General features: G+C 39.3%; 1 protein-coding gene across 3 annotated transcripts in view; it reads left to right on the top strand.

Moving 5' to 3' along the window:
- CPED1 (cadherin like and PC-esterase domain containing 1) overlaps positions 1 to 22,187 on the top strand; it is a 167,785-nt gene that overhangs the window by 129,257 nt on the left and 16,341 nt on the right. For all 3 annotated transcript variants that reach the window (XM_049814410.1, XM_049814412.1, XM_049814411.1), the window contains 2 exons: positions 10,902 to 11,019; positions 17,871 to 18,007. In XM_049814410.1, coding sequence (XP_049670367.1) covers positions 10,902 to 11,019; positions 17,871 to 18,007 — 255 coding nt within the window. The remainder of the gene's footprint in view (positions 1 to 10,901; positions 11,020 to 17,870; positions 18,008 to 22,187) is intronic.

Below are 22,187 nucleotides of genomic sequence, written 5' to 3'. Positions count from 1 at the left end.
TGACCATCTATACCTTGGTGATATTTTTCAGTGCAGACTGGATATTGAGCAGACAAACCATTTGTGCCACTCTTACTGGAGAGCAAGCATAGGTCCTTCTGCCAGGGGTATTGCTTTTTGAAGAGGAGGGCGTTCGACTCTTGGGAGTTGACTTGAATGACTCGGGTGTTCAACACAGCTGCCCGCAGGATCTGGCCCTGTGTGTTCCCTGGGACACCATTAAAGAGAGCCAACATCAAAGCGCATGGCTGCACAAAGCTGGCCATGTGCTCGGGCTCTTCAAACATGTGCGTCAGTGCAGACTGTAAATATGCAAAGGGAAATACCTCCTGTTGTCCACCAGATACAAGTGTGCTTTCCATTACAGTGAAGCCTCCACACATATGTAGACCCTGTCTTTACATGAAAGGCAGGAACTCGCTGGGGTTTTTGGCATTGTCTGGCAAAACAGTTTCAGAAGTCTTCCACTTGGTGTTTCTGAGCCCATATTAGTGGCTTCCTCAATGTTCCCCAGTCTATGCGTGGCTCTGATGTGTATTCCAAGACCTAGAATGCCACGGAGAACAATTTCTGTATAAAACAGCGTGTGCACTAATTCCTTAAACAAAAACCATTTCAATTCACCCTGCAGCCAACATAACATAAATAAAGTAATAAACTTTTCTGGCTTTTTTAATGGTTGTATTTAGTAATTATATTTATTATTTCCTTAGCTTTGTTTTTGTCTACTTCCCCAATGTAACACAGTTCTTGAAATATTGCTGTCAGTCCATCCACAGCTCACTATTACCTTTTCAATCCTTTAGGCCAATTTAAGCTCAATTTAGATTAAGAAAGGAAATCCCAATGTTCCAATTTTAATTTTTTTTAAAAAAGAGAAGACAAAAAAAGAAGCAAAATCAGTACTGCTATTGAACTGGACTTGCAGAACTTAGTTCTTTTGCATCCTGTTTGGCAGTCACCAGCTTGCTATTCATTGTGAATATTTTGTTGAAGAAAAGGCAGTATTACATTCCCTTTCTCATGTTAGGGGATGTGCAGGAGAATCCAGGGCAATCAGTTGGGAAGAGAGAGATTTAAGCATCCTGAGGCCTAGGGTTAAACGCCATGTCCAAGCAGTGTAACTAGGCTCCTTATGCATTGTGTAGGGAGTGTTAGTGAGGTAAATCTTGCAGGGAAAGGTTTAATTATTTTTTTTTTATAGTAGAATATCTGATACAACTGGGGGAAGAAAGCACACTCAAAAAAAAGTGTCTGAGTACAACCATTTTTAAAATTTGAAATAGAAAACTTCAGCTTGTAGAAATAAGATTCTACATGAGCCAGCACAGTGATTAGGGAGTCAGATGTATTGCCTTGCAGAAAATCGTACAGAAAGGAATGTATCTTAAGTGTACCTTTCTCTGGGAGTTACACATCCAGTCTTGGGTTACAGGAGAGCCTGTCCTCCACTTTGAATTGCCACGTGCTCTCTCAGGGAGCTAAGTACATACTTCAGTTGGTCCTTTCTCACATAACTGTTAGCAGGGAGCCTGGTGGTGCTCCCTCCGTCCAGTTTCACCCTACATTTTTTACACACATCTAGCCTGCGGGTGAAGCAGGTTCAAAGCTCCTTACAAGTCAGGATTTAATTGTATGTATAAAGCAAATGCAAACAGCTTCCTTGGGAGAGACTGAGAACAGCCCAGAAAAGCCTATAGCCCACTGGCTGGAAGAAAGAGAGCTTGAACTGAAATCTCTGCTAGAAATCAGTTAAAAGAGGCAGTTTAAACTGTGTTGGCTGTATCACAGGGAAATGTTCTACCAGGGAAATACCAGTTAATGCTTTGTGCACCTCACACTCCCAGTGGCGTGTCCTGAGGACACCTATCAAATCAAACACTGTTGGCAAAGCTGTTTTTGAACTCTGTTAGGGCTAAAGGGGCTGACTAACATAGCCCTGCTGAGCTATGGGTGGTTTTGCCTATGCCCACTAGAAGAAACTTAGGCACTTAGGAGGATGGTGGCAACTGAGTTTTGAGATGATACATTACAGGTGGGAGTGACATTGGATGGAACTCCAAGTCATCTGCCCAAGCTGATACAGAAAATGAGAGGCAGCGTTGTGAATTGGACCCAAACATCCTAAATGTTTGACACTGTCCCACACGACATCCTTGTCTCTAAATTGCAGAGACATGGATTTGATGGATGGACCACTCAGTGCATAAGGAATTGGCTGGGTGGTTACACTCAAAGGGTTGTGGTCAATAGCTTGATGTCCAAGTGGAGACCAGTGACAAGTGGTGTTCCTCAGAGGTTGGTATGCAGACCAGTGCTGTTTAACATCTTTGTTGGCAACACGGACAGTGGGATTGCGCGCACCCTCAGCAAGTTTGCCAATGACACCAAGCTGCGTGGTGCGGTCAGCATGCTGGAAGGAGGGGATGCCATCCAGACCGACCTTGACAGGCTTGAGAGGTGGGCCCATGTGAACCTCATGAAGTTCAACATGGCCAAGTGCAAGGTCCTGCACATGGGTCGGGCCAATCCCAAGCACAAATACAGGCTGGGCGATGAGTGGATTGAGAGCAGCCCTGTGGAGAAGGACAGAAGCGTTGGTTGACAAGAAACTCAGCATGATCTGCCAATGTGTGTTTGCAGCCCAGAAAGCCAACCATATCCTGGGCTGCATCAAAAGAAGCGTGGCCAGCAGGTCGAGGGAGGTGATTCTCCCCCTCTACTCCGTTCTCGTGAGACCCCAACTGCAGTACTGTGTTCAGCTCTGGGGCCCCCAACATAAGAAGGACATGGACCTCTTGGAGCGAGTCCAGAGGAGGGCCACTAAGATGATCAGGGGGCTGGAGCACCTCTCCTATGAAGACAGGCTGAGAGAGTTGGGGTTGAGCCTGGAGAAGTGAAGGCTCCGGGGACATCTTACAGCAGCCTTCCAGTACTTAAAGGGGACTTATAAGAAAGCTGGAGAGAGAATTTTTACAAGGGCATGTAGTGATAGGACAAGGGGTAACGGCTTTAAACTGAAAGAGGGTAGATTTAGATTAGATGTAATGGAGAAGTTCTTTACTGTGAGGGTGGTGAGGCACAGGCACGGGTTGCCCAGAGAGGTTGTGGGTGCCCCATCCCTGGAAGTGTCCAAGGCCAGGTTGGATGGGGCTTTGAGCAAGCTGGTCTAGTGGAAGGTGTCCCTGCCCATGGCAGGGGGATTGGACTAGATGATCTTCAAGGTCCCTTCCAACACAAACCATTCTATGATTCTATGACATCTCTCCTTGGAATCTTAAGCTCAGTATGCCCCAAGCCCTAAGTACAGTTAATAGATGTTCTTGCAAGGTCTACAGGATTTTGTGCTAAAAGTGTGAAAGAAGTACTTTTGGTACAGTACACCCTGAAACACTGAGATCAAATCTACAAGCCTTGCTTACTGTGAAAAGCAGCTCTAACAGTAGCTTTAGCAGATGTGTAGCTCACTGGACTGAGTCCTTGGCTAACATATGTTTTCAATGCAATGCATTCACTGTCAGAGTATCTCAATTTCAGAATTCATGAATGAAGAGTAATGCTTTTCAACTCATTCTTTTTCTCATACCTTACTTTCTGAATGTAGTCATAGCTGTTCAGTCTGAGTTCTGCTGTGTTCATCATGGCTGTGGTATAAAGGTCTTAGTCTAAAATCAAAGGGACAAGGCTAGAGCTCAAGCGCCTCTTGCACATAGGAAGGTGTAGAGCATAGATCTCTCTGCAATGTGAACTGTGAATTCCATATACCCTGAACATGGGAGGGAAGAAGAGAATGCTCCTTAAAAATAGCCACAAGCCCAGCTAATATAGTACATTTATTACCTAATTAGTAGGGAAAACAGTCAGGGCCATATCAACACTTTATTGAGAGAGAACCATAAATACCTAATAATTCCTTTTGTTAACACACAAAATACTTGCTTCTTGCACTATCAAAGTTAGTTAATTCAACTAATTCTTCTGCATTTCTGAGCTGTTCAGAATCATAATTCACAAGTCCCGGCTAGATTAAGAGTCATGCTTTTTAGCCCTCATGTGAATATTTCTGTTCTATGGTTCACAAATGCAGAACTTTGAACTATTGACTATTTGGGAACAGAAGGGCAGATAGGGAGTCTAACTGACATCGTGTGCAGTATTAAACATGATGTAAAATGGAATTGAATCAAAATCCCTCATAGCTTGAAAGAATTCTTTTATGTTCTCCACACACATGAAAGATACTAAAATAGTGATATGAAACTTGCAATATTTTCTCTTTCTAAGTAGTGCTTATTTCTCAGAACAGTTTCTTAACTTTCTGTGAGGTTAGCATTCTCGGTGCAGAGGAAGCCACTTTGCATCTGCTCTAGTGTCAAGATGAAATTTATTTGTCTATATAATCTGTATGTGCTTTGAGGCAGTCATCTCTATAGAGAGGCACCTACTGGGATTTTCAAAAGCTCTTTAGCAGATAGTAAAGATATTGTGTAGATACGACACTCTTCCATCACTGGTTAAAGCATGTGACATTATTCACAAAAAAAATTTTCTATGCAGAAGTTTGAGAGAGAAAAATCCTGCAATTCATGGTACGCTTGTATTCTTAAGACAAAGTAATAAGAACTATAACAACAACATGAACAGCACTAATAAGAACTTGAAAGCAATTTAGACTGATGGCTGCACTTTGTCCACATTTCAAACTGTTCTCTGATGTCTCCACCATGCCTTGACAATATGGCCAGTATCTCAGTTTTTCATATCATTCCCAGTCTCCTACTGATATCTGTGCACTGCATGTCCCAGCCCTGGGAGTGCCCAGGCTCCTTTTCCAAAGTGTTTTTTTATGGCCCCTACCAGATCTGTGTGGAGCTGAGCATCACATAGTCTTTTAATGTGTTTTTTGTGACAATGCCTTTGGGGTCCTTGGGGAAATATTATCCCATTTTTGCAGATGGAACACATTAGGTTCCTTACAAAACACAGTGGTGGCAGTTTCTTTCCATTAAAACGTAGTTGCAACACACAGATGTATTACTGCATCAGTTCAACCCATTAATCCTATATTCTCTGCTTAATGGATTTATGTGTCTTTTGATGTAGGCAATGTCTTCATCTATGTCTTAAACAGTGCTTGATGAATAATAATAGTCATTGTTTTCCAGCCAAAAGCAGTAGCGAACTGAAATTTCTTGGGAGCCTGCCTCTCTCCTTGTGAGAGCTTTCTAGACCTATTTTGTACGCCCAGGAGTTTCAGTTCAATCTAGTTAATTTGGGTATTGAACTGAACCAGCCTGAACCTCTGTATCTTTGGAGGTTCATCTATCACTGAATAATGCAGCCGAACAGAGGGAGACGGTTGAATAGGAGTCAATATGCCAACTGTTCCTTCATTTATTACTGCCATATTAATAAAGTTGATAGAGTGGAACTAATCCATCTGCTCACAATTTATTCCCTAGCAATAAGATACAATTTCACTATTTCATGAGCTCACTCTTTGACTAATTTTATTAGAATTCCTTCCATAGCATCATTTTTAATCACTTTTCATCCAGTTTTAGTTATGTGTAAAATACTAGAAAAAGATGGACTAAAGAGACATGAAAGGATTTCATGAGAAACTCGGGTCAGCTTAAATAGAACCAGATCAAATAAAGTTAAGTCAGCGAGCCTACAAAGGCCGACAGAAAAGCGTTCAAAATCACCTCGTTCGCAGGAAGCTTTGTTCTGTCACGTCTAAAACGTAAACAGTCGAAAGAAATAAGGCGGCCCTGGCAGCATCATAAGATGAGGCAGGGCTGCGGTGCCGCAGGGGAGGTGGCTGGGTGATCTGCCAGGCTCATGGGCAGCGCTGCCCGAAGGACTGCAGGGTCAGAGCTTGGTGGATGGAGCGGTCCCCTCCCTTCCTTGCCAAGAGCTAGTGCATGAGGTTTATCTCGTGCACTAGTTCCCAGACACGTGTGGGCTCTGGATGTTAAAAAGATGCAGGATGTTGGCTACATGTTGGTTGTATGCAATGCTGTAATGAATTCCTGTGAGCTTAGTTATATTTCTCTTGTTGTTTAGTTTAAAACATTCTGATATGCTGATCCTTTATTAGTCTGGTGGGGGTAGTCTTCAGTGATTTGGGCTGGTACAATTTCAGACATGAGTACTGAAGCAGAAATTACCTGTTTCTCAAAGTGTTGAGCCCACTATTCCCATTGATCGCTATAGGGTTTAATGCAAATGCAAGAAGGACTTTTACTGAGAAAGCTGAGTGTAAAGCCTAGACACAGGCCCCCCGGGTGAGAGTTTCCAGAGCATTCAATTCATTAACAGAAGTCTACTTCCACTGAAAATGATAGTTGTAGCAACAGCTTTGAATGGACAGAGTTGGGTTATTCCAGAAAAAATTCTGAAAATCCTACCTTCCTATATTAAATGCCTTTTTAAGCTGACAGGTAACAGCAGCTATAGATGCTGAAAGTAACTTTATTTTTGTAATGTGGTGCTCTGTCACTGCTGAAGCACTGACCGTTCAGACGAACGCAGGTGAACAATTTATCCCTACTCGATAAGACTTTTCCCAGGAAAATCGTGGCCTTCTTACCTTCTCTCTTTTTAACTGTCTCCAGTTTGGTGGAAGCTTATTGGGTTAATCTGTAGGCAATTACTGCAATTTCAGAGTAATGATTCTTAGGGTGGAGGTGGGAAAAGGGTACAATAGCAATTAAAAATCCATTAATAGTTAAGTTAGATTTCTTAATCTAAAGCATAACTGCAACTACAATGGAATTTTCTATATGACATTCATTCTGTGATATTAGCTGCATGAGTGTGGATCAACTTTATGCTGCTTTGGTTATGTCTCTCTCTCTCACACACACACACATCTGTATGATTTTAAAACTGGTATTTTTTTTAATATTTATGTACACCTGAGTGAAACTATGTATGTGTATGTATATTTATATGCATGTGCATAAGTATATAATTGAGAGGAAATATAGTGCAGTTATCAAAAGCTGAGCTAAACAAACAAAATTCTTATTAAATCAGACACCTAGACTATAAGTGAAATAACATATGCATTAATAGCTCCAAATCAATAATTAGAGAAAACTGTAAAGTAGCAGGCTCAAAAATCTGTGCGATCTCTTAAAGGCTAAAACTATCAAGAATCAAGTTCACTGTAGTGTAGTCTGAACAGAAACAATTCTCATTTCACACAGCAGATGGACTCCAGAAATCTTCACTCTTCTAAGTATCAACTGATGTTGACTGAAAGCTCTCTAGATGTACAGAGGAAAGCTTTATTCCTTTTTTATTTGCTAGTGTCCAGAAAATCTTCCGTAAAGATAAAAGACAGTTTATTAGTAAAATGCCAAACCAGTCTTATAAAGAGTTGATTCTAACTGTGCACTGAAGTATGTAACGCAGGGGAATTTTTCTTTTGATTCTAGTCCAGACATTTCAAGGGCCTTTTTATGTCTGCCTTCTAAAAATGAAGGTTTGCAGGGAGAGCAGACCAGAGCAAGAGCTATCTTTTAAGTTTACATGTCTGGCTCTCATCTTTGCCATGAGTGATCTTTTGTAAACATACTTAAGATCACAAGATGTTTCATCTTTGGGCAAGGCAAGAAGGATGTCATGTCACTGCAGTACCTGAAGAAAACATTAAGAAATCTCCATGCGGTTAGAAAAGCCCTTAATGTGCCATACATTTGTGGGGCTGTGGTACATCTCTAGCCGTCGCAGATTCATTTTGCACATTATATTAAATATGTCAATAATGATAAAAGATTGGTCTCCCACAAAAGTAAAGATGAAACAAATAAGGCTTGTTCAGTGATTCACAATCTCTCATAACTGTATAGTTTTAGATGTGAATTACATATTAAACACAAGCGGTGTTCTTTAAAATTCATGGTTTGCATACTTTGAAAACACAATGAAGTCAAAGGGAATCGGTGATGTAGTTTGACCTGCGTATTGATTGTGATTAGTAATAAATCAGCCGCATGAAACTGTTGTTAATGATATTGTCCAAGGAATGCAATTAAAATCAATTTTTATTTATTTAAACACAAACCCTGGGCAGAGGTATGAACAAGAAAATCCCTGTTAAGTTATTTTACAGCACTATGTTGAGAGCAATGGCAGCACATTCAGGAATTTCAGGCTTTCTTGTGAAGTCCTGTGCAAATTGTTTTACTGCAAGGTAGAAGCTTTCTGATGTTAATGTTAGTTGAAGTAGTACTGTCAAATAGCTGTACAGTGTGTCCAGACCCAGAGGCTCCAAGACAACATCACAGTTTAACACTAGAAGATACCGTACCATTCATTTTGTCATAACAGCTTTCGCTAGTTATAGAGCATTAAGAAGAGAACAGGACAACTGTACAAAAGAACCCACACATATCTACCATTTCTCTGACTTTTTGTGCACAAAAATGACCTTAAACCTTTGAAGTAATTTTTTTTTCCACCATGGAATTTAATGAGGTCAGAATAATTGAGATCAGAATCATGGTGAGACAACTATTTCACTTTGGGTTTTGATTGCATAATCAAGACCCACCTGTATTTACTAAATTCCAGCATGGATTCATATGTCCATCTGTATCAGTGGCACATATCCAACTAACTACCAAGTTTCCCCTTGACAATATTAGGACATAATTGTCATTTGCTCATTGGTCCAATTTAGGCATAGCATCCTAGATGTAGCATAATTTCATGGAAACAGTGAAAGATATTACATGACAGTTCCTGAACCTATTTTAATATCATTTTAGAAAATAAAAATAGAAATCCACATACTTCAGTGAAGAAAAGACCAATGAAATATTTTTTACTTTTTGGAGACATTACATTTTACTATTCTTTTTGGTTTCAAGAATACTCCTTCTGGAAATGAAGACGCTCCAGTAAAAAGGTGTTCCCATTTGTGTAGTTTGTTTGTAACTAATTAGTAGTACTAAGCATATGCAATTCTTTAAAAAGGCAAATTTTAAATTATTGAGCATTACCATGACTACTATTCCATTTAGCCAGAAAGGACCACAACTGCATTTTTCATACAGTATTTAAAAATAAAAGCATATTAAATAATGATTGCCATAGTTACATTTTTATAATATTTTCTCCTTTGTCACAAAATGATCTTTTTCACTATTTTAAGTCCCAGTTTTATAGCTTTTTGGTTTTAGTGAAAAAAAACCTCATTGTGTTCTGGCAAGCTTATCAGAATACAGAAGTGTGGGTGAGACAACGTAATATGAGATAGTAGACACTATTTCTTAAGCTAACACTGACCCCAGAATGCTCCTACCTTCTGATGGAATAACTGGCAATAGCACCAGTTTGGGCAATGCAGTATGGAGGATAAGTATTTTTACAAAGTAATTTGAAAAGAAATTCATCTGAACTAATTTAGATATATGCCTCTCAATTGTTCTAAACTCTTGTTACAGTTGAGGGAGAAAGGCATTTTTAGGATGTGATTCATTTTTTCCTGAAGTGCACATCTAAAACAGATTAAAAATGTGTCCTAGCAATGCAATTTCTCTGCAGAAACTACAAAGGAGAACTAGAATGAGCAACTCATGCAGCCATAGAGGCTGTAGATGCCTAAAATTACCAAAAGAATTGCCGGATGTCACAAATGCTGCAATGTCATTTATATCATCAGTGGATGCTTGAACATTATAACTATAAGGCACAAAGTTGAAATAACCCATTACTTAAAATATAAGAACCTACATGTGCTAAAACTTACGGTAAGGAATCACTATTTATCTGGTTATTTCGTCTGAAATTTTGGGGAGCTGACAGCACCTCTGGCCTTCCATAAAGAATAATGATCAAGTTTTCTAAAAGCCAATAACACTTTTCATTTGCAAATTTTAAGAAAGTTATTTCAAATTGATTGATTGGTATTCCAGGTTGTTACTGCTAAATTTTTAGGCATCTGGCATTAATTAATTCTCCTGTATGTTTCTGTTAATGCCTATAAAATTTATCAGAAATTACCAAAATGTGAGCAACTCAGCTCCTTATGAAGTGTGTTTACAGTGTATGCCATTGCATTAGCGGTCTCTAGTTCTTTACTACATGCTGTTGATTTAATAACCAGTCCACATTTCTGTATCCAAGCATAAATATAGATAAAATATTTCTGTGTTAATCGTGGGTCTTAGTCAACTCTTTCTTTAACTAGAACGTGAAAAAAGGTCAGATTCTTTTCTATGAAGAAAATTAATTAAAAGGTGAATGTTTTTAAACATAAATATGTCCATTGTTTATGTTACCCTTATGGTAGTGTCTGAGGTTTACTATGGATTACACCTCACATGAAGACCCACAAGGAGACCATATTCATAGTTCTATTAAATCCTTTCCTTCAGTACCCCTAATAAGTTTTTGTAACCATTCTACTAGCTCAAACATTTTCCCCTTGAAATTTTTCTTTTTTCTTTCTTTTCCTTTATGTACCTCTCTCTCCTGAAGCTAATTTGGGGCATGTCATCAGAGAAATGTATTCCATATGACTGCAGATATGCATACAAAATTGCTAAGGGCAAATAGGTAGAGATTGTACAATAAGTAGAGACAATGTGACATTACGTGGATGTTATATATATTTGCCCTAATAAATTTTCTTATATCTTTAGCAAATGTAATATTTTGTACATTTACTGGGGATTGGGATAATTTATTACAAAACCATTGTCTGAATGGAAAAAGGATTCTAAATTTCATGTTAAAAATATATATTGAAGAGCAAAGGATGAATGAATTGCAGAACCAACCCCAAATAACTTTTTTTCCTCTTTAAATGTCCTTGAAGAGGATTTCAAAGTCATATGGATGGGTGCAGTGCTGTCATTTTCACAGATTTCATTTTCATTCAGGACTGTGGTTCTCGAATTCGTCCAGAGGAGTCCTGTGGCTTGCAGCCTCTGCCTCCTGAATACCTCTCAGCAATTTCACAGACGGTGTTTAAAACCTGTGAAGCTGGAGACACAAAAGGTTTGTACTTAATCCTCTTTCTTCTGAGAATTAACTCATGCACCTCATCAAAGTAAAACTAGAAACGTTTCCTCTTTTCTACGGACACGCACTAACCTATGCACACTAAATTTAGCCAATCACTTTTAATAGTTATAGATTTTTTAAATCAGGTTAGTTTACGTAACAATTTTTTGTTTAATAAGTTTCTAATCAGTGATCCACCACTGCTTGTGTTATTGTCATGTAGGCTTTAAAATGCACTGAAATATTTCCATCGAAACCATTTAAAATAGAAGTGCTTTATTCTAAATGGAAGGGGTTATCTACTCAAAATGAAAATTAGCTTTAGAAAAAGAACACAATATTTTCATCCATTTGAATTTTATATTTCCACTTCTATATAGGAAACACAAAAACAGTTTATAATTTCAAACAGTAAAGTGTGTGGTTTTACATATCTTGATACCTTAAAAAACAAGATGGGCAAATCAAACGTTATACAATAACTAATACAATCAAGACATCTCTCTGGTTTACTGAGAACCCAGATTACAACAGATTGTTGGACAGGTATTCATGTGTAGGTCACAGCTGCATGAAGGTTTATGCAAGTGTACTTTAACAAATCTGAGTAATCCCCAGGACTGCTCAGGTATGCAGTCCTATTCATAGCTTAAATTGTTGCTGGATTTTTGTTCAATTCTTCATTAGACAAGTGAAAAAAAACCCCACACTCCTGTATGGTCTACTAACAGAACTGTATTTTTTATCTTGCCATAGATAGGAGCAGCTTCTCACAGCACACTTTGCACAAACTCATGGAATAATCCATACAAAGTAAAAGGGATGTGGGAACTGCCTGAATGCATCACTTCGTGTGAAACAGAGGCATACAGTAATTTTGTGTTATATGAAGGGAACACACAAAGGAGACACTGTTGTACCTAGCAGTCTATTTTAATCACACAGCAAGTTGTGAATCATAAAGAAGCACAACCCATCCTATGTTACTATATCAGGACATAAAGTTCCTGACTAAAAAGCCCAAGCCAAATCCGCAGAAGAGTCCTTCTGGGGCAGACAGTCTGTTTCTCCTGATACATAACATGCTTCCTCTGCATCTAGCTAAGTGAAGTTGAATATAAAATATCTTTTACAGCCTTATTGTGAATAATATACACAAACAAAATGGAAACAAACTTCAGGAGATGTAGTCTCAAAGGACAAATGTATTAAACAGGGAAGAAAAACTTTTGCTTATAGAGTGAAGATTGCCAAGAGGTGTCTAATGACCCTAGAACTGGGGTCTGCAGTATCCGGCAACAAGTGGCTGTGTAGTTTTAATGTATGTCACAACTTCCAACTGGAACTGGAAAGCATAGCTTTTTGTGGAAAATCGTTCCAAATCTGTAACAACCGAATGATATCCCAATCCTGGCGGTGAACATTTTCCTAACACATATGGGAGCAATTGCAAATTCCCAGCTAAAGCAGCAACATTTCTACTTAAGTAAGTTAAATTTTCAGAGAAGCCAAGCAACATCATTTCCTCTCAGAAAAAACCTCAAAACTTCTACAGAAGTAAGGCAGCGTCATGCACTGTTCTTACACCAGGGAGCAGCTTAGCTGTATAGGGATACTGACGTACTATCACAGCAAAATGTATCTGTGCTGGCAGACACTGGTGTTTGTGCGTAGGTAGGCAGGGGCTGAGGCGGAGCGGCAGAGAGAGAGAGGAAACCTTAGTTCCTCTGACATTAATGGTAGAACTTAGAAGTCTGCTTTGCAGTTCAGTACAACCAGGATTTCATGCCTCACTTCTAGTCCTTTGATGCAGTGCAGAGACAGTAGTTCAGGGTCTAACCAAAAGGCAGAACTGGCTTCCTCCTGTCCCAGTCACCATGGCACTAGTCTTTGGAGGAAGCTCCGCATTTTACCAAATATGCACTTAATTTACACGATTTCTTTCTCTCTCTCTTTTTTAAAAAATCAATAAATACAAATTGGAATATTCAACAGGGGAAGTTTCTCTCTTTCCATCTTTTTTTTAGATCGTGGAATGAAATTACAGTTTTCATAGCAACAAAAATCCTTTTCCCTTCAGAAAATCCCCTTTGATTCAATGGTGTTTGAACGAGGCTATCGCAGGAAAATTAGGTCTTTCTTCAGTATTGCTGTGTTATCAATCATACAGAAGTCAGCAAGCATTAACCATGTGTTTTGGCTCTTCAGAGAGAGAGAGAATTTGATAGAGACCATGAGGACCCCAAGTTGTGCTAAATTCCTGCAGGTTTTTCTTGCAGCCTCCAGTGCTGGCCATTGTGAATCCCTTCCTCACGCTGGCCCTCCCTTGCCTTTGAGGTCCTGCAAGAATCCTTTGCAAGGTCCTGCAAGAATCCTCTGCAAGGTCCTTTGAGGCTGCAAGAATGGGCTACTGCAGGCTGTGGAAATTTGGTTTGCAGACAGTTACAAAATCTGGTGGGTAAGAGATCACAGCATAACTTCTAATGTTCTGTCTCGTAGCTGTGACATGCACATTTTAGTTGTATCCCACTTTCCACACTTTCTACAACTGTATCCAGTTTAATATAATTCTGTACAAGCTCCCTCTTTGCATTCGACAGCTATCTGGATTTGGGTCCAGCAGAGACATAAACTGATGTTCAACCAAATGAGTGTCTCCTTCGGTTACAAACAGTAAATTTCAGTTTGGACATAAGTCTGTAGGTCTAAGGCTATTTATTCTGTAGCATCAAAATTTTGTCCTTTTAAAAATAATTTTAGTTTTGCTTTTCATAAATGCAGATAAAAGAAAAAGAGAAGAATATTTCTATAGCCTATTCAAGGAGAAGAAGTTTTTTAAAAGTCTTAGGGTGCCAAATAGATACCAAATGTAAAAGTAAACTAGTCATAAATCAATAAACTATCTTTAGCAGCAGTTTAGGTTAAATATTTAAATTTTGAGCTGTCAGTTTAGAAGATTCTTTTCTTTTGATATGGATAATTGTTCAGCACTAGAGAAAAACTTTGATTTTGATCTTGAAAGCAATATATGTGTTTCTGTGGCTATGACAATGGCAAGAGTTGAATAAAAATAAAAGAGGCTGAAAGAAGAAACAAAACTATCAAATTAAGTGTACAGCCTTTATTGGTTAAAACTTTTAACTTTAGGCTAATATGTTTTAAATACAAACTAAACAATCCTAACAAATTATTTTAAAAGTATATTTCTTTTCATGCCATTTTAGGAGAGCAGTCTTTGGGAGTACTGGCAATGCTTAATCTCTTATCTTAAGCAGAAGATTTATGTATGCGACTGATAAATTGCTCTAATGAGCCAAAAATCCAGTTTACTTTCATTCTTCCTGTGGAAACCTCCTACTTACAGGCTTTCATAAAACTTTGGTTTTACCAATTTTTAATTTCTGAATAATCTAACAGCAGCTCTCTCTTTCCTGCTCTTTCATTGAATTGTAGGTAAACTTTCCCTTGCCTGGTAGAGCCAATAACTCTTTTAGCTGAAGCACCACAAAATGCAGGCTGATGGAAATGGTGTTGAAAGCTGCATTGTGTGCTGCTACCTTATATAAATGGGGAAAAAGCAACTTGTAATTGCAACAGAAAATAAGCTTAATTTCCAAACTAATATTGATTGTTTGCAATTTTTCACTGTTAATTGTTGTGTTCTTTTACATACGAGATTCATTTTATCTTTTAACACAGTCTTATTTTTGAAGGTTAGGAATGCATTGACTAACTGTCGTGAAGTTACACTAGGAAAAGTTCATAATAATTGGATTAAAAATGCATAAATTTACATGCCTCATTTAAAAAATCTATGTAAATGTAAAAACTACAACTATTCTGTTAGCATTAAATGTCAGTGCTTCCTATAAACATGAGTTTATCTCCATATATCCTTAATCTCTAATTTTTTTACACTTGCCACTAACCTTTAGCATATGCCAAAAATGGATCTATTTTTTTCTTAATATACCTACAGAGCTATTGAATATAAATCAAACAAACTATTTGAAGGAAGCTTTTCAAAAGGTACTTATCACTTTCTGTTGCCAAAGTTTAAACTTTTATTGTTCAGATGTCTCAGCTTCTCAATATTCATTTTATATAGTTCTACTTTTCTCGTTTATTACCTAAAACCAGATCAGCTCATAAATATGTGGGATGTTAAGAAGAAAATTCCATAAAATGAGGGATCTCAGATGTTGTAGACATTGCCAGAACTTTTATGTATTTGGTTTGAAAGAAAAATTACAACGTCAGGAAAAAACCTGCCCAGTTTTCATATAATTTTTAAATGTGAACCACTGCCCAAACCAACTTTCAGATCATTTATGAAGAACGCTACAGTAGTGGTAGTCTCAGAGTCCAGACCTCAAACCAACCAACCATTCTGTCCCTGCTCTGTTACTGAAAAGGCACAAAGCAATAAAAGGTATTTGCATGGCACCTATTGCTGCGCTATCTGAGACCTTGCACTTTTCTGTCTCTTCGTACGACTGCTACGAAGCTGGGAATGGTCCTTTAGCACTGGATTGCAAAGGGGGTGCAGAGGGAGCTGAGGGCAAGATCCACAAGTGGTGACAAATCTTGGGGGGTCAAAGCAAGCCTGGCCCCAGTGGTGGCCAGGAGGCCACAACCTCAAGCAAAGGACCTCAAAGGCAAGGGAGGGCCAGCGTGAGGAAGGGATTCACAACGGCCGGCACTGGAGGCTGCAAGAAAGAGGAATTGTCTAAACTCAGCCCTCGGTTTCCCAGCTGAGCAGGATATTCAACTGGAAAAGCACTCCCTGCTCCAGAACCTGGTTATCCACTGTGTACCTTTAGATAAAGATTCACTTTAACCCCTAGATAAAAAGCCTACATAGGATCTTGCCCAGGGACCAAAGTTCAGGTCTCTCTTCTCCCGCCCCAAATTACCAGGCTCCAATCACGCTATTTTCCTGTCCTAACGAATTTTGAATTTTAAAGTGGTCCTCAGCTGATAAGAAGAGTGGGGAGCGTTGTCCTTGAGGACCAACAGCTGGGTGATTAGGACACAGACGACGCAAGTTTGAAACTCCTCTGAGCCAGGGGCGCTGGGCAGCTCCATCTCCCCGCTTGCACCCTACCACCATGGTCCTGAGCATCCCTCCTTCCCCGCCGTCCTCCATGCTGAACCGGGCTGCTTGCCCAGCGGCGGCCTTCGGGAGGCACCCGCGCCCATGGGAACTGGGGGAGCTGGGTTATGCTTACTGACCCACAGCGTGGCAAAGTCAGGGTCCAGGCTTTTATTTAGGTTCCGTCTGCCATTATTTGCCGCACATCATCTGCAAGGGGCGCTGAAGGTGGGGTGAGCGTGTTCTGCGCAGGGCAGAAGTAGCGGCAGCTGTGCAGGCTACGCAGCAGATGGAGCTGCGGTGGGTCATATTCTGCCCTTAGATGTACCAGCGTGGGCTCTCGTACAAACAGTTCCTGGTGCTTTTATTTAGGACTTCTTTATCTGCTAAGACAACTCACCCTGCTACTTGACAAAACATACTCGCTTGGGACTTGCTCAGTGCGAGTGCAGGCTGCCTCCCTGGAAATTCCCTTGCTCCTGAGGTAGCAGCTGACTCTCCCAAGGCTGCTGGGATCTGCAGGATTGCTTCGCTCAGCCTCCCACTTGGTCCCCGGCCTGATAAAAGTTGATAGGCAGCAGCCTTGGTTTTTTGCTCCGGCTTCTCGTGCAGCAGCAATCTATCACACACAGGGAAGCACACCCAGCTGGCTGCGGAGCTGCTGCCTGGTAGCCGTGACAGTCACGAACTCTAAGGCCAGGTCTACTCTGCAAACATTTGCTTTTGGAGCTGTTTGTTGGGCTGCGGTGAGAAACCCCGCTGTGCTAGCAAGGCCTGATAGCATTGACACAAGGACCTGGGGGCCTCCGTGGTGTTCCTCGTGTAATGCCTTTAATCAGAGCAAACGCAGGTTTTGCTAGCAGAGCTACGTAGACGCTGGGAAATATTATCAGGATGGTACACCTTTGTGGGCTAGAAAAAGCGTTTCTTGCATTGATCTGAATATAAAGGCAACTGAAAAGTTTTCTGTGTTCCTTCAGAAGTTAAATCCCTCAGACTTCCTGTAGGATTTTGGAAATGAACAGCTTTAGAAAACCAAAATAACAAAACCGTTCAACCTTAGGTAGGAAGTGCCTAAAATCCACTGACTTTTGGTAATCCCACTTTATGCTCCTGATCTGCAAAATCATTTTTGAAAATAGGGATCAGGCTCTAATAAATCACATAGGTTAGTCATCTCACCTTACTTTCACCTTCGAAATGTATATGTGTAACCTGGGACAGTCCTCTGAATTCTGACAAGTTAAAGAAATAAGTATTTTCGAGGGGAAGTCAGCCTCTCTTGCTTCATTTTTCCATCAAGGGGCTCTCTAAAGTCTAACTTCAACCAGCGACCCAACTTGTAGATGTTTAGTTGTAGATAAGAATGAATCTTGTCTTTAGACCCTTCTGAATGTAAATATTTTCTTTTTGCGTTCACCCTCCTCGCCCCCTTTCCCTTTCTCATATCCCTTCTGCGGAGAAAGGACAAGCTGCTGTGAGAAAGGCAACAGGAACTGGGAAACAAACCCACAAACAACTGTCAAATTTGAGCATTTGCAGCTCTTTCAGGGAAAGGAAAAACTCCCTCCGTAGATAAATGAAAAGGGCATAAAACAGAGGAAGGAAATAGTCTCTTCAAAGGGTTGGGGGACATTTAGTATAGGGAAAACTCTCATGACAAAATGCTCAAAAAATATCTCACTTGCTGTATAATAAAGCTACTCACAAACATACAGGGAGGTACTGACATCCTGTTGCTGTTTTCCAGGGCAGTGGATTGTCCCTTGCCTCAGCTGCTCTGACAACAGGACCTGCGACTGGAGAGAAATAACGTGGCAGCCCCATGGCTGCCGATACTCAGTGCTAGCCAAGCCCGAGCTCCAGCGCTGTGTGGAGGGCAGAAGGGTACGTAACAGATTTTACATTTAAGTTCGTTTTTATTTACCTGGAGGTTTAGTGTCCTGAAGCTTTAAAAACAATTTTATGATTGATGTGTAAGAAAAATCCCTTTTTATTATAACTGGAAAAAGATTCGGATGGAAAATCCACAGGGACGAAAACCAACTGTTATCCATAATTTAGCCTCATACGCAGACGCAGTTGTCTGCTGCCATTTCACATGGGAACTTAGGTCACACCAGCAGAGTTTCAAGACCTACGGTGTATGTGGTTACCAAGTAGACCTGCAGTGAGTATATAAGGACCGTAAATGGAGGATGGATTTGCACTGTTGTCACAGTTTGTCTCACACTTGACATGCAAGTTGGGTTTCTTCTGCTGCATACCTAATGCATGGCATTGCTTGTGCACACTAATCTTACCAAATCTTCTTGCACATTCTTTTCTTGTAGTGAAGCTTCTAAGGTGATTGCTTGGAAATACAAGGTCTCCTTAATAAGCATGCTATGACTGTAAAACTGTTGAGAGAGAGCTCTGATCTGAGGCTCAGGTACCTTACTGAGGATACAAGTATCCAGAAAGTAAGTAATTAATTGTTATCAAGATTTTTATAGTGTATTTTTCAGGTAAGAAAGTAGTAACTAAAAGTGGCATTTTGATAAAATCCAAGAGCATTTCTATATAGACAAATACAAAACTAATAGTCTTTCAATTAACATTTCCTCCTCCTTTTCTGGGAATTTCTTGTCCTGCACAAAGTCCTTCATTGCCATTTGGCTTTATTCCTGCCTGTGGCTTTCTCCGTTACTGTAGGGCTGTGGGTTTCTCCTAACATATTTTTCTGAAAAAACATAAGGTTTATATGACACAGGAGAAGCCCGATTTGCTCCTCATGTACAAAAAAAGCACTTCTGGATTGACCACAGCAAAAAATATAGAAGAATTTGATAGCTTTGCTTTGGTCTTTAATTTCCATAGACATCGGGCTGTTTCAATAAGCAAACACCCTTTGGTCAGACAATTGAAGGATAGCAGAGGAACAACATGCCGCTAAGGAAGTGGATTGCCAGGGTATTGCTGGGAGGATTATGCTGACGTTCCTACCTCCTGAATCCGACCACTCACATTCACCAGTGTCAAAAACAGGACAGCGTTTGTTAAGGGTCCGTTAAAACCAAGTATATGAAATGTTTGTGAGCTTGATTTCGTAATTCAAATTCCACTATGTTCTGACTCTCTGAGATCACTGATCTATTCTAGTGTCAGATGAGAGCCAGATCCTATGTGATCTACACTAACACCATGCAAGAAAAATCTCTGTAAAACTAATTGCAGTTGTTTCCCATTCTGCATCTTCTGCAAAAGTCTTCTGTCATTGTCTGATAACCTTCACTGCTGAATCATTCCTGTTACCTTTGCACAGATGTCTATGTAACTGGTTTATTCTTTTAACGTCATCACTCCAGCGCATGTTCCCCTTTTGGTATATTTCTCCTGTATCTTTCCCGCTGATGTTATTTTTGTCATCACTTTGCAGTGGTTTTGTGTGGCATTTTGCAATAGCAATTTTGTTTCCTTCACCAAAATAATAAATGTAGAGCCTGGACCAACTCCCTCATGTCAGTAGAACTTAAGAACTAAGAAAGGTTTTCTTCATGCCTAAGTCAGATGACTAAAAATTGTCCTCTGCTTGGGTGATAAGGTCCTGATTCTGCCTGTGATTAAGACAAACTTTAGAATTACTTTACACAGTCCAAGCAATGTAGTAGAAGAAGTATTTTTTTTCAGGTGCTCAGTGAAAGAGACTTTTGCCTGTCAGTTCCATTGTATGCTATTATATATGTTCAAGCAACCTGGATCTTTTATAAGGGGGCTATTGAGTAGCCAGCAAGATATAATTCTTGTGAACAAACACATTTTTAGTACACAAGAGATTTCGGTAACCATCTATAAATATTTATATTTCCTAATGTGTGATATTAGTTTCAAACTATTATATACCTTGTCTTTAAGCACTACAGAGATCACTGACTTCTCAAACTAATGATATCATAGTTTCCATAATAAAATAAGCGGAAGGTTTCAACACTAGAAATGTAAGCAGCCTGCAAAAAAAGCATGAGTGCAAAAAGTAAGGGCAAAAATCGTCAACCCAAGTGAGGACACTGAGATGATCTAGAATGCTGTTTGATTTATATTGATTGTCATTTGTTGAAGTTAGCTAAGAACAACAGAACTCACTCATGTGTCCACGTCTCAAAATGGGCTCAGCTAACCTATGTGCCTCTGTATTCTGGGTTTTTTAGCATGCCACCACACTTTGAATATTCAGCTTGTGTAACTTTGGTCTCTGGAGTTTAAAATCCTTTACAAAGGAATCATGTATCATGATCTACATCTGGATTCTTGCTCAAAGTTTATTCTGAACTAAGGCAGTAAGACCTCCATACACCCCACATAAGTACCAATCCTTCCTCAGGAAAGCAGAGACATGTATATCTGTAGCATCTTTGGGTCAAATGACATCATACCTTCCATCACAACACTAACAGTCCTCTGTGACTGAATTTCACTTCTGAATACCTTCATAAAAAATTCCAAGTCATGCAAGATTTCACCAGGAATTACAGGTAAAGCAAGTAGCGACATCTGTGATCCACTAGGCTGAAGTCTCTGATTTTTGTCCTGGAAAAAATATAATTTGGTTTCACTATTCTGTTCCACTGGCTTTACTTCTTACAATTAAAAACATCATGACAAGACATTATAAACAACATAAGTGTCTGTGATTATGTCTTTTCTTCTAAAAAGGAGGTGTTAATCTTTATGCTGCTGTCAAATTACAACTATGATAACTGCAGGCTGTTTTCTTATGTTCCCCTATTAGTTTTGTATGAAAAAAAAAAAAAAAAAAAAGCCTACTTGTCTTGCTACTTTTAATGAATGTGAAGGGAAGCATGCAATGACTTAACCATTGCTGTGCTGTGTCCATGATCTGGGTGCGCTTCAGCAATTGATGAAATAATATGTAAAGTGAATGCTCTTTTTGGCTGAAATGCAGCACATGCACCTTTAAGTGCAATCATTCTGTTTCTCTCATGTTTCATAGGACAACAGTAAAATGCAGCATTCAGATGTGTCTCTTGCTTATTTATTTCTTTTATGAAATTTTCAGTGTTTCTGAAATATGTTTATGGTCACCCAAACAGAGCCTTTCTTTCCTTTCTGCATCATAAATAAGCCTTAAAAAATGCTTTCTAATTTGTTTTCTAACTCCAGGCTGTTTCCATGTCTTATGTTAAAACTGATTTGCTTTTCAGAGCTCATCTCTAAAATTGTCATCTCCTTTCTCTGTGACAGAAATCCATTTTCCCTGGCTATGACTTCCAATTGATTTCACTTCATCATAACTGCTGTTTTAGTTTGTGTGCATATTAGCTGTGTGCAAAATTAGTTTGGTTTTGTCTGTGTTTGAGCTAAGTTGTCTCTGTTTCATAAAAACATAAGACCACCTGTAGCGAAACAATAACACTCAGATTGTTTGAGACATGAGAAAGGGTATACATCCACAAAAACAGTTTATGAGGCCTTATTTTGCTTTACGATGTGTTAGCAAGACTAGTCAGACATATGTTTGCATTTCAGACACAGTAAACAGGAAAATTTTGAAGTGTTGAGGCTAAGGTGATTCTGGCTGAGTAGATTTTCATTCAGTCCACTTTTAAGATCTGCAGTCTTTTTTCTCCTCCATTTTAAACTCCTACTAAGGCTAACGAGATGCAGGCTGTGTTGTTCTTAGGGAAGTCCACATGTATGTCCTAATTGAATCAAAGAAATAGGCAATCATAATAAAAATATTATATCTGTATTATATTGGCTCAACAAAATCCTCTGTAACTGTGGTTAATGAGTTTTTGCTGTAAGATTTATACAATTCTATTAAGACATGATGCTTTGATTTTTGTGCGAGAACTTTAAAAAATGGGTGAAGGAAAAGGGGTTCTAACAGGTAATTATTTATCCAATTAGCAGCGTATAGAAAGCTGGCCTCAATAGCAGAGGGGATATGTATTTTGTTTATCATTGAGAAATACTACTCAGAGTTTAGTCTTATAATAAAGTACCATTGAGTCATGTGTAATTAAGAACAGGAAATATGAAAAGGCAATATTTGCTGAAGTACTTA

The sequence above is a fragment of the Accipiter gentilis genome, chromosome 11 (genome assembly GCF_929443795.1).
Source record: "Accipiter gentilis chromosome 11, bAccGen1.1, whole genome shotgun sequence".
In the NCBI taxonomy this organism is placed as follows: Eukaryota; Metazoa; Chordata; class Aves; order Accipitriformes; family Accipitridae; genus Astur; species Astur gentilis.
This window is presented reverse-complemented; position numbering and strand designations above follow the sequence as displayed.